General features: G+C 49.2%; 1 protein-coding gene across 1 annotated transcript in view; it reads right to left on the bottom strand.

The window, feature by feature from the left end:
- ABCA13 (ATP binding cassette subfamily A member 13) overlaps window positions 1-12039 on the bottom strand; it is a 393578-nt gene that overhangs the window by 342618 nt on the left and 38921 nt on the right. Inside the window, exons 7-13 of the mRNA XM_042248365.1 lie at window positions 10560-10690; window positions 7985-8118; window positions 6691-6852; window positions 4202-4401; window positions 2425-2552; window positions 1638-1738; window positions 1115-1294 (exon numbers count right to left, since the gene is read on the bottom strand). Of these exons, the coding sequence (XP_042104299.1) occupies window positions 1115-1294; window positions 1638-1738; window positions 2425-2552; window positions 4202-4401; window positions 6691-6852; window positions 7985-8118; window positions 10560-10690 (1036 nt within the window). The remainder of the gene's footprint in view (window positions 1-1114; window positions 1295-1637; window positions 1739-2424; window positions 2553-4201; window positions 4402-6690; window positions 6853-7984; window positions 8119-10559; window positions 10691-12039) is intronic.

Consider the following 12039-nt stretch of genomic DNA (forward strand, 5'->3'; position numbering starts at 1 on the left):
ACGATCCCTCACAGAGCAGGTGCAAAGAAAACCCTGACTGGACTGACATGCTACCCTGGTGGCTCAGATGGTGTAGAATCTGCCTGCAATGCGGGAGACCCAGCTCCAGTCCCCGGGTTGAGAAGATCCCCTGGAGAAGGGGACAGCTACCCACTCCAATGTTCTTGCCTGGAAAATCCCATGGACAGAGGAGCCTGCCAGGCTGCAGTCCACGGCATCGCACCGAGTCGGACACGACTGAGCAACAACATTACTGCTACTACTACAGTTCACTAGTCTCATCTTTTCACTGATTTTATTTCATGGTTTAATGAAAGAAGATAAACATGAAACAGGAAATGCTGAAAGTGAGATGAACCATCAATACAAAAGGATGAACGTTAAAATAACTTCCAGTGTTCAGTAGGGCTTCCCCGGTAGCTCAGAAGGTAAAGAATTTGCCTGCAATGCGGGAGACCCAGCTTTGATCCATGGGTCAGGAAGATAACCTGGAGAAAAGGGAATGGCAGCTCACTCCAGTATTTTTGCCTGGAGAATCCTATGGACAGAGGAGCCTGGTGGGCTACAGTTCATGGGGTCACAAAGAATTCACATGACTGGGCAGACAGGACAGTGTTCAGTACGAAAAATGTGGGCTGAACTTGACATGTCCTTTTCACTAATGCTGCATACTTCGCATACTTAGACTCCAGGGGAAGGCAGCCCTGGGTCCTAGGCATGACATAGGGAGAGCACGTGCCCACCAAGGCCTCCACCCACTGGCGCTACAACTCGGCCCCCCACTGACTGACCTCAGGACACAGCTCCACCCGCTGCGGCATCTACAGCTGGAAATGGAGCCAGACCGGGAACCTGGACATAGGGAAGTAGATGGGACCTGGGGACAGTCCTGGGTGCTCTTTGGGAGACTCGTTCAACATCAAGTAGATTTTGGCCAGGTGGGGCACACAACCTCCTAAGGACCCCAGCCTAAACTGGTATCCCGGGGCAGCGGGGGTTCGACAACATTGACAGTTGCCTTATAAAACCACAGTTCCAGGGTGGACATCTTCAGTGAATCTATCTCAGGAATGAGCCCCCAGGGCCCGGAAGAGGCCAGATGGTGGATACTCACAGCATCCTGCACGGACCCAAGCAGCTTGTGTAAAGCGCTGGCCTCGCTGGAGGGGAGAGGACCACAGGTCAGTCCCCCGAGGGCCTCCTGGACACCAGCCACCCTGGGACTCAGGGGAACTCCTGTCTCCGACAAGCACCCACCGAGGCAGAGAGAAGTGGCGTTCTTATTCGTCAGCAACTAAGACAAACAGAGCCAGGGAGAGCAACGTGAGACAGTTTCTGAGCCAGAGGCCACAAACAGGAGCCAGACTTACAAGAGAAAACAAAGTTCCTCAAAAATTGCCTACCAGGACTTCCCTGGCGGTCCAGTGATGAGAATCAGCCTGCCAGTGCAGGGGACACAGGTTCCATCCCTGGTTGGGGAAGTTCCATATACCATACAATATGGCCAAAAAAAAGCATAAAAACTGCCTACTGTTCTCTTTACTTTGCTAGCAAAGCAGGAGCAAAAGGAAATACCGCCTGAGCTTCTCGAGTGTTCTAGCCAAGCTGTTTATTCACGATTCTTTGCTGTGATTTACCTGCTGTAACTCCTTAAAAAGCACATCCTTTTCCAGTTTCGACTGGCCAGGTCCATGGGATCTAGAGTTGTTGGCAGATGCCTCCAGGCAAATGAGGATTGCTGAAGGACAGACAGGCAGGTTACTGTTCAGCCCCTGGGGCTGCCCCATGCCTGACTCAACACGTGGCTGTCAAATAACACCCTGACCCCTGGAAGCAGACATGTCAGCACCCAGACCTGCGGTCAGACATTCCTGTCTCCCTGAGGAGGGAGCTGAGAAAGTCCCCATGACTCGGGCTCCTCTTTTTGAAGACTCACAAGGAGAGGTTCCGTCAGCCACCTCGTTCCCCCTCCACCATGAGAAGAGACAGAACCCTGAGTGCCCAATGCCCACAGCCACCTCCTAGGACCACAGTCACACTCTCATTCAGGGAAAGGTGCTGGGCAGACGAGGGGGCAAGCCCTTCGGCCCAGGGGCATGGGGAAGGAAGATAGGAGGGGTGCGAGCATCAGTCCCACCCAAGCACCGGGGATGGGAGTGGATGGGTCAGCAGAGCTGGTCCCAGGAAGGAGCCCATCCAGCCCCCAGGGAGGCTGACAGGGAGCAGCAGGGTGTGATCTCCAAGGCGACAAGCCATTTATTCAGCCTGCACGTGCTAGGTCTGAAGCACCTCGGGCAACTATGTACTCCACCCCTGCACCTCACCTGCAAACCCAACAGGTGTCGGGCGGCTTGGAGTCTGCCCTCCCTGTGCTCACATTTGCCCTGATGTGCAGTGTGGACAAATAAACCTGGCGCTAGTTACCTCGGACGAGGTGGAGATCCTGGGCCACTGCGTTCCTGAGAGCCCCCTCTAGCTGGAGCAGGCTCGTCAGGGCCGGCCCCGGGGGCAGCTTCCGGAGGCCATGCTGCAGTCTCTGCATATACAGTAATCTGCGGGCGGAAATACACAAATGAAACACGATGGAAAGCAGTTCACCGGCCTCCTTGGGAAATAAAATCCCACTCACAGGAGAACCTCCCACGGCTTCAGGATCTCACGTCCCCACAGACACAGATAACCAAGCTCCTGACAGATCGTATCCCCTGAATCCTCCAATTTGGGGATTCTTTTAGGCTGAACATGGATTAAACACTCTCTTTACCCCAAAGTAGAAAAGTTTATTCTGAGTAGTGGGTAGAAGAGACAAGGGTTAGGATAAAATTCCAGGTGAGATTTAAAGACATTTGCATGAAACCTGAGTTATTAGAAAAAGTTTTGCACAGAAGTGTGTTTTAAGAGTGTTTCAGATGGTGTGTGGTGCAGTCCAGGCTGTCCAGCTCGGACCAGACCCCTGCACCCTGTTAGGTGGCTTCCAAAACAGGGCCTGACAGGATGACCGCAGGCAAGTCACGTTCCTCCAACTCTGGGTCACTCAGGAGGATGCCTGCCGAGTGGGCTCAGTACTCAGAGCACAATGTGGTCACTGATGCCCCGAATCCCTGAGAAGCCAAGAGTGGAGGCAGGGCTCCTGGGGCCCCCAACACTGTGGTGCATCACAATCCAGGCAAGACCCTGGGCGGAAGTGCCAGGACATGCTGGAAGTCGGCAGGATTGTTAAGGTAACCCAGTGCAGTGTCTCTACTGACATGCCTTCAGTAACAGAGGTGCTATTTTTAAACAGCTTCAAAGTAGACAGCCAAGCAGGGAAGTTTTTAGTGCCCTTGTTCGTGTCCTGTATGTGAAGCTCTCATGAGATAGGACCATGTGTCTCGTGATTTCTCCAGCTTATCCGGCAAGTGTCTGCGGCTGGCTGACCCCTCCTGTGTTGCCCCCCTCCCTCCTGTGAGAAGCCTCACCACGGCACCCACATGCCCTGGGCAACCACTCGAGTTTTGTTCTACTCAAAGGAAAGCCCTAACTTTAGGAGTTTAGTAGTTGGATGGCATCACCAACTCAATGGACAAGTTTGAGCGAGCTCCAGGAGATGGTGAAGGACAAGGAAGCCTGATACGCTGCAGTCCATGGGGTCGCAAAGAGTCAGACATGACTCAGCCACTGAACAACACAAGATTCATCAAATCACTACCAACAGCCACCTCTGCTGAAGAAACAGACCCCACGTCGCTCTAGACTCCTCACTCCTCCGTGTGAGTGAGTGCTGGTTTCAGTATCTTAAAGATGAAAACACGTGACCCACCTTTCCTACTTCTGAAATATTTCTGGACCTCATGTAAACATTTCAACTACACAAAAAGTTATAAATAAATAAGAAAATAGGTACTTCCTTACAGGAAAGGACCTTTAAAATATTTTTGTTCATTTTTAAACAAATATCAAAGACACAAGACCTAAAAGGTCAAGAATCTGAAAACCTCCTCAAATATTGTACCCTCACTGGTTGTTTTTAAAACCTGAACAGGCACCTAGATTGCTGCAAACAGTCCTACCAGGGTCCACAATACAAGCCTCACACTTTGCAGCTGCTAACTACCCTTTGTTGTCTAATTGGGGTTGCACAGAAAACATCCCAAGAGTCATGCACTCTTTAAAATTGGAGTTGTCAAACCTCATCAACAACCAAACAGGAAAAAGTGCCTACATCCTGGTAGGTGTGTGGCTGCCTTCGGGGCCATCTGCTGCCATGCTGTCATTCAGGAGGAGGAGAGCGGCCTGCAGGGCCCTGGCCACCTTCCAGGGCTGGCTCCCCTCCCCAGACTGAGTCTTCAGTGCCTCCAGGCCACGGCCAATCCCCGCCAGGACCTGCTGGAAGAGGCTGCCTTTCCACTGCTGATCAAGTACCTGCATGTCAAGAAACAAGAACATTGTTATCAACAGTAATAAACTGGAAATGCTAGCGCTTAGTTAGGAAATAGTAACAGAACTTCCCTGGTGGCACAGTGGATAAGAATTCGCCTCCCAGTGCAGGGGACACAGGTTTGATCCCTGGTCTGGGAGGATTCCACACGCCAAGGAGCAACTAAGCCCGTGCACCACAACCACTGAGCCCAAGCTCTAGAGTCTGGGAGCCACAACCTCTGGGCCCACACACTGTGACTACTGAAGTCCACACACCCTAGAGCCTGTGCTGCACAAGAGAAGCCACTGCAACGAGAAGCCCACACACAACACTGAGGAGCAGTGTCCACTGCCGCAACTAAAGAAAACCCACCCAAAGCAACAAAGACTCAGCACAGCCAAAAACAAGAGGGAAAAAGAAAGGAATAGTAACAGACTATTCTAAGTAACAGATGGCCTGTTTTTATGTGGTTAGCAGATTGAAACACCTGTTAACAATTGTATTAGGATTTCATTTCTACTCAGAAATTGCAACAATGGATGCATGCAATTGTTTTGTTGGCCCAATTTCTCTTTTTCCTTGCCCTCTCCCCATTTTCGAAAGAGAAGGTAATAATAGTGCTCAGTCATGTCCGACTCTTCATGACCCCATGGACTGTAGCCCACCAGGCTCCTCTGTCCATGGGATTCTCCAGGAAAGAATCCTGGAGCAGGTTGCTATTTCCTCCTTCAGGGGACCTTCCCAGCCTGGAGAGTCTCTTGTGTCTTCTGCACCGCAGGCAGATTCTTTACCTGCTGAACCATCAGGAAGTCTGAAGGCAATAATGTACATTTCTATTAAGTGAAGTAAATCTTAAAAACTAAGCTGATGTGGAATGGTATAAATATATTCATATGTCTGAAAATTATATAGCTAATACATAGTTACTAAATATCATTTTATGTCATGAACTTGGGGATTCTAAAGGCAGTTCACATTGTGGGTTATCAACATAACACCAAAACAGATCATTCCCACCCAGACTGAAAGCATGGGGATGTATGGAGAACAGGGCTGTGTGCTGACTATCTTCCATTTCTCCATGAGCTCGCCACCCAGACAAGGCTTCCACTGACCGTGGCAATGCTGGTCAGGTCACTGCTGTCCCTTTGGATGTTCTGATGACTGCATACAGGATGGATAAACAGCAAGGCCCTACTGTATTGCACAGGGAACTATATTCAATACCCTCTGATAAACCATAATGGAAGAGAGTATGAAAAAGAATGTGTATATATATATATATATATATATATATATATATATATAGCTGAATCACTTTGTTAAATAGCAGAAATTAACATAATATCGTAAAGCAACTATAGTGCAATAAAATAAAGAGGGATCCCTGGTGCTGTCTGTGCGCATATGAAGAAGGTGCAGATGGAGGCCAGGCTGTGGGGCTCCTCACGCCTCCCCCCACGGAAAGATGTGGAGTTAAAGAGTGGACACGTGGAAGGGGGCAGGCAGTGATGAATTGACTGACTCTTGTAAAGCTCCAGTAAGCCAGGTGCACCCTCTCTGGGCTTTGCTGTACGGCCTGAGCTGTAGGCAGCACTGCTGTGCTGGACACTTAAAAATCAGGTGAACAGGTAAATCTCATGTTCAGTGTTCTCCACACAATGAAATAAAATAATAAGTATAAATAAGATCACCAACAAGGACCTACGGTATAGCAGAGGGAGCTATATGCAATCTTTTATAAGAACCTCTAAGGGAAAAGAATCTGAAAAGAAATAAATATATATATATAACTGCACACCTGAAACTAATACAACTTTGTAAATCAACTATGCTTCAATTTAAAAAAAATATTAAAAAGAACTCAGGGCTTCCCTGGTGCTCCAGTGGTTGGGAACCCACCTGCCAATGCAGGACACCAGTTCAATCCCTGGTCAGGGCTCACGTGGCTAAGCTCCCACGTGCTGCAGGGCAGCTAAGCCCACACACCGCAACTACTGAACCGTGTGCCCTAGAGCCCACACATCGCAACAGGAGAACCCACTGCAATGAGAAGCCTGCACATTGCAGCTAGACAGTAGCCTCCACTAGCCCCAACCAGAGAAAGCTCTTAGAGCAGCAGCAAAATCCCAGCACAGCCAAAAGTAAACAGGTGGGGTAGGGGGGAAGAAATCAAGCCCAGAAAAAAATCCAAAAGATTAGATAAATAAATTAAATCCAGCAGGGAAACACTCAGGAGGAACGTGCTTGGGTGTGGGCACGCCAGGACAGGTGTCTACGGTGGACGGCACCTGTCTGTAGAGGTGCAGCCGGCTGACCGCCTGGACCAGGTAGTCTTTGGCTGCTGACCACCGAGGGTCACAGTCTGCAGGGCGACCTTCTCCGTCATCTTCCTCGGAGGAGCCAGACAAGGCTGAGCACAGAATCTGCTCCAGGGAACTGTCTGTGGGGATCTGCCAATGATACAGGAACTATTTAGAAATCAGCATGTTTTTCCTGGGATGCTTTTCTCCTAATAATACCACAATCCTGCCAAAGAAAAAGCTCCGACGTTTGTTTGGCTGAAGACATAACAAGTTGACGGAGCACTATCATCCGCGTGCATTTACCTGGAAGGGAGGCCTTTCAGAGCGCAGGAGTAAGCTGATGACCCTTTTCAGGAGAACTGCAGTTTCTCCAGGACACGGGATTATTTCAGAAACTGTTCATCTTCACTCCCTTGGGCCAAAGGCACCCACGGACTGACACAGTTTAACTGATACCTTGGACTCACAAATTTACTTGGTCAAAATCGTTTTCTAAGTATCAGAGCCGGATGAAGTTGGATCAGAGTTCTGGGTCAAAAATTACTTAATATTTTGAAACCAAACCTCCTTTATTACTGTGAATGACCTTCACATGAAGTTTCTCTAATACAACACCATTAAAACATGTATGTTCTTGTTGGAATGAACTGTGTTCCTCTATTACATAGTTTTATAACAATCATGGTGTCATCCTATCTGGAGGTGGGAAAGGGGTGTCGGGGCATGGGCACACGAAGGAGACAGGGCTACAGTATTTGGCTCCTGCCCTGTAAGAAGCAGAAGCACCCACAGATGTGCCAAGAGACTAAAGGGTCAGCAGGTGAGGGTCTCCCAGCCCCTCAGGAGCAGCTGCTAGTGGGGCCTGGAGGGGTCAGTGGGTCAGAGCCCCTGATTTTACAGTTTGGAAAGTGAGGCTCTGATCTGGTGAAGCCAGCTGGCTCCCCAGGCCCCAGGCATCGCTCTGCCTGGAAAGCAGTCCTTTCGTGCCCTCTGCCCCATCTGGACCCCACCGCCTTCACAACCTCCCATCCTCAGGGGCCTGGCTTGTCTCCCTGCTGCCTCAAGATGTTCTATCACATCCAAACTGTGCTTGAGGCGGGATCACATGTCAAGGAAAGAGGGAAGGAGCAGTTCTAGAACAGTCAGACACAGCAGCGTCCTGCCCAGTCCAAGGAGCCAGATTTCAATAAGGGAACTCCTGCCCCGAGGTCCCAAGAGAAGGTTCTAGAGTCGCCCTCAGGGAGAAACCCAAAGTGTGAGAGCAGCTGAGCGTGTGTACCTCCTGTAGGTCAGCAGAGTAATTCAGGACTCGTTCTGCGTGAAGGTCATCAAAGCCAAATCGGGATTTCAGGTCAGCCTGAACCTTCTGTGGGTCCCACATCAGTTCCTTCACAGACAGGCTGTAACCTGACTCTGCAAGACAACCAGTGATTTAAACCGTCGGCTGCGGCAGCACTGTGACAGGTCGAAAGTCATTTAGAAAATCATGTCTTTTCCACTTCGAACAGAAATGCAAATACGGTCCAAAGGCCAACTGGACCATTCACAGGAAGAGCAAATAGAAGCTAATCCAGAGCTATGGAGCTTGCGGTGATACATCACTTGCTTCTTTGCATGCTCAGTCGTATCCAATTCTTTGAGACCCCACGGACTACAGCCTGCCAGGCTCCTCTGTCCATGGAATTTTCCAGGCAAGCGCACTGGAGTGGGTTGCCATTTCCTCCTCCAGGAGACGGTCCCGACCCAGGGATCAAACCCTTATCTCCTTTATCTCCTGCGTTGGCAGGTGGATTCTTTACTACTGAGCCATCTCCTGGCACATAAATGACCACAAATTTCTGGAGGATAATTTGATAATGGGCTTCCCGGCTGGCTCAGACAGTAAAGAATCTGCCTGCAACGCAGGAGACCTGAGTTCAATCCCTGGGTCGGGAAGATTCCCTGGAAAAGGGAATGGCAAGAAGTTTATGAAATTCACAGATTGAACCCAATAATTTTGTTTTAAAAAATCTATCTCAAGAAACCTAATAAGATGCCTGAAGGAAAAGTCATGAACCACGATATTACTGCACTGATTTTACACTGTTTAAATATTGAAAACCAACTCAGTGTCTAGTGCTGGAGGAGGGAAGGAAATATGATTTATTTATAGCACAAAATACTGTGGAGTCTTTAAAATCATATTTATAAAAATTATTTAAAAGCAAAGAAAATGTTCCCCCACAACAGAGCTACTCAAGATATAAAACTCATACGGTACCCGTATACCAGCAACGCTATACAGAAGTGGCAACCCCTGCCCCAAAATCTACCCCCGAGACCTCCAAGGTCGGGTGATCTCTGGTGAGTATGGCCTGGCAACTTCAAACTTGCTGCTGCTGCTGCTGAGTCACTTCAGTTGCGTCCAGCTCTATGCGACCCCATTGACGGCAGCCCACCAGGCTCCCCTGTCTCTGGGATTCTCCAGTCAAGAACACTGGAGTGGGTTGCCATTTCCTTCTCCAGTGCATGAAAGTGAAAAGTGAAAGTGAAGTTGCTCAGTCATGTCCAACTCTTAGTGACCCCATGGACTACAGCCTACCAGGCTCCTCTGTCCATGGGATTTTCCAGGCAAGAGTACTGGAGAGGGGTGCCATTGCCTTCTCTGAACTTCAAACCTAAAATCACATAAATTCCAAGGTGAACCTGCATCTGGAAACCCAGCTCTAGCTCATTTCAGATCATGATTCAACAAGCGACAGCTGAGTGCTACAGTACACGAGCCTCCACCACAAGCCCTCCTACGAGACTTCAAGTGCCCTGAAATTAATGCGTGAAGATGACAGAAAGTCAGGGTCACAGGGAACTCTGGGTAGGTTCTGAAGTGGGGGAGAGGGGGTGGCTACCCAAGAATGTGGCTTGGGAAAAAAACAGGTTCTGAGATTAAAACAAGCACTTCCTGTGTGTGCAGAGGTGCCAGGCAGGAGATATTGGTTATAGTACAGACTTTCAGTTAAAGGTAAATTCTGGAGATTTCCTGCATGACACTGGGATTACAGTCAACAATGCTGTATTATATACTTATTACTCAGACATCATTATCACCCAAAAAAGGCAACTGTGTGAAGTGCTGAATGTTTTAAGTAACTTGTTTCTGGTGATCATGTTACCAGGTATACATATATCAAATCATCACCTTGTATACTTTGAATATATACAATTTTGTCAGTAAAATAAAAGAAAATGAAAATTTAAGGAAACAAGAAAAGATACCCGGGTCAAGCTAAGTCATTTCACCTTTTCCTGTGGAAAAACTATCTATTTGGTTGCGGGGTGGGGGGTGGGGGGGGCGGGTTCTAAATCCATATCACCTTTCTCCTCTTATTGTTTTTCAAATACTTCAAATATTTTTCAAATAATAGGAGTTCAGAAGGGAGGAAAGGCTAAAGTCAAAGAACTAATGGGACTTCCCTAGAGGCCCAGTGGGTTGGGCTCTGTACTTCCTTTAGGGGCCCAGGTTTCCATCACTGCTCAGGGAACAAAGACCCCCACAAGTCGAGTGGCACAACCGAAAAAAAAAGAACCAAAGACAGGTCTGTTCTTAGAGGGCACAAGCCCAAGAGTTTTAAAATCAGTTATTTTTTTAATTGAAAATAACATACTTATTAGAAATGACTGCAGAACTTTGGTAGAAATTCAAACTGTTTTGAGTTCCAAATTTTCAGTCTACCTCTATCAGAAACAGCTGATTCTCTCTTGCATTTGATATTTTATTTAAATCATTTCTTTGAGTAGCATGTGAGCTCTGTGGTGGCTGCTGATAAATTTAACCAGTACAACAGTGAAATGTCACAATAGCGGTAAGATGCCCATACCTGTGGCCACCGCTCCACTCTCCTGCAGGAATGCCAGCGTTGAAACAGCCACCTTCAGCACCATTTCAGAGACCCTGGAAAAGGTGTGGTTGAGTGGCAGCCACTCTAAATCTTCTAGAGCTGATAAGGAACTGGAAATGAAGCAGAACAAGAATACCATTAGCAAAACAGGTGGCATCCCCCTGGCCCGTTGCACCCGGGCCCCACTCCAGCAGGATGTGGTTGGAACTCACAGGGCTGGAGCGTGACCCTGACTCCCTGGACCAAAAGTTAACAAAAGTTGAGCGCTTTCTTTGGTCCACTCAGGAAGCCGACAGGTGCCAAGTGCTGTGACCTCAGAAAAGTGCTCATCAGCCCGCCTGTGCCAAGTTTGCAGGCTCAGTCTAATATCTGGGGCCCCCTGCCTGCTGGAGAACCCTGTGCGAAGCCTTGCTCGACTTCATAATGTTCTGCTTCTGAGTTAGGCACCAGAATGAAGGGGTAGGAGTCCCGGGTCCCCACCACCCACCCCTCCCCAGTTCTGCCTGTGCCTCAGCTCTGCCTGCGTCTCCAAGGCCCCGTCCGCACCCCTGGACACTCCTGCCTGCACATCCAAGCCCCATCCACACCCTTCACCTTGCACTCCTGCCCCCAGCAGCCCCCGGACCACCCAGGGACCTAGGGGTGCACACTTCAGTGGGGAGAGCTGCCCTCCATGGGGGTACGGAAGGGGCCTATGGAGCTCTCAGAGTGGGCTCTGGCCCCTTGCACGGGGAGCTCTGGGTGGGGAAGGGGCTCTGCTGCAGAAGCCAGGGGCCCCCTTTGGAACAAGGACTCCTCCCCCCTGGCTTGAGGGCAACGCTGGCTGCTCTCACTGATGGCAGAGAAAACAAGTCACGGTTTAAAATCTGGAAAGAATATCAACTTTTACTAATAAAATACCCTATTGACACAACAGATTTACACAGAGTCCAATTTGGGGAGGGGAGGAAGACCACATTATTAAAATGTGGGAAGCCACCTGGGAAGGGGTCCTCTCAAAGGTCACCCTGTTATGGAAACCATGGTGCCAGAAAGGGATAAGCAGCACTCAAAGATGCCGAACAGCCGGGTTTATTCAGCACCGTTGTGGGCCCAGCAGAGTCGCCACCAAAGGCTGAGCGTCCCGGCTTTGTTCTGGGTATCTTTTATACACAGTAAACTTTCTGCTCAAACCGCAGATCCCTCCCCTCCCCAGGTAGCCCTAGTTTCCAAGGATGTAACTAGTAAGCAAGAACACAGAAGTGAAAGCAGTGACTGATGAGCAGCAGCGATTGAAAACAAGACGAGGGAGAGGAAAGCAAAAAGTTGTTCCTTTAACTGGGGGCTTACATCTCACTCCTGTCTCAACCCAGGGTAACATGGGGTCAGGTCCATCACAGGAGACCATCATGCTGCTCCATGAACCACAACTGGTAAGACTGAGTTAGCTGTTTTGGGTAATATCTGGGGCCACTGCAGC

The sequence above is a fragment of the Ovis aries genome, chromosome 4, assembly GCF_016772045.2.
Source record: "Ovis aries strain OAR_USU_Benz2616 breed Rambouillet chromosome 4, ARS-UI_Ramb_v3.0, whole genome shotgun sequence".
Classification (NCBI taxonomy): domain Eukaryota; kingdom Metazoa; phylum Chordata; class Mammalia; order Artiodactyla; family Bovidae; genus Ovis; species Ovis aries.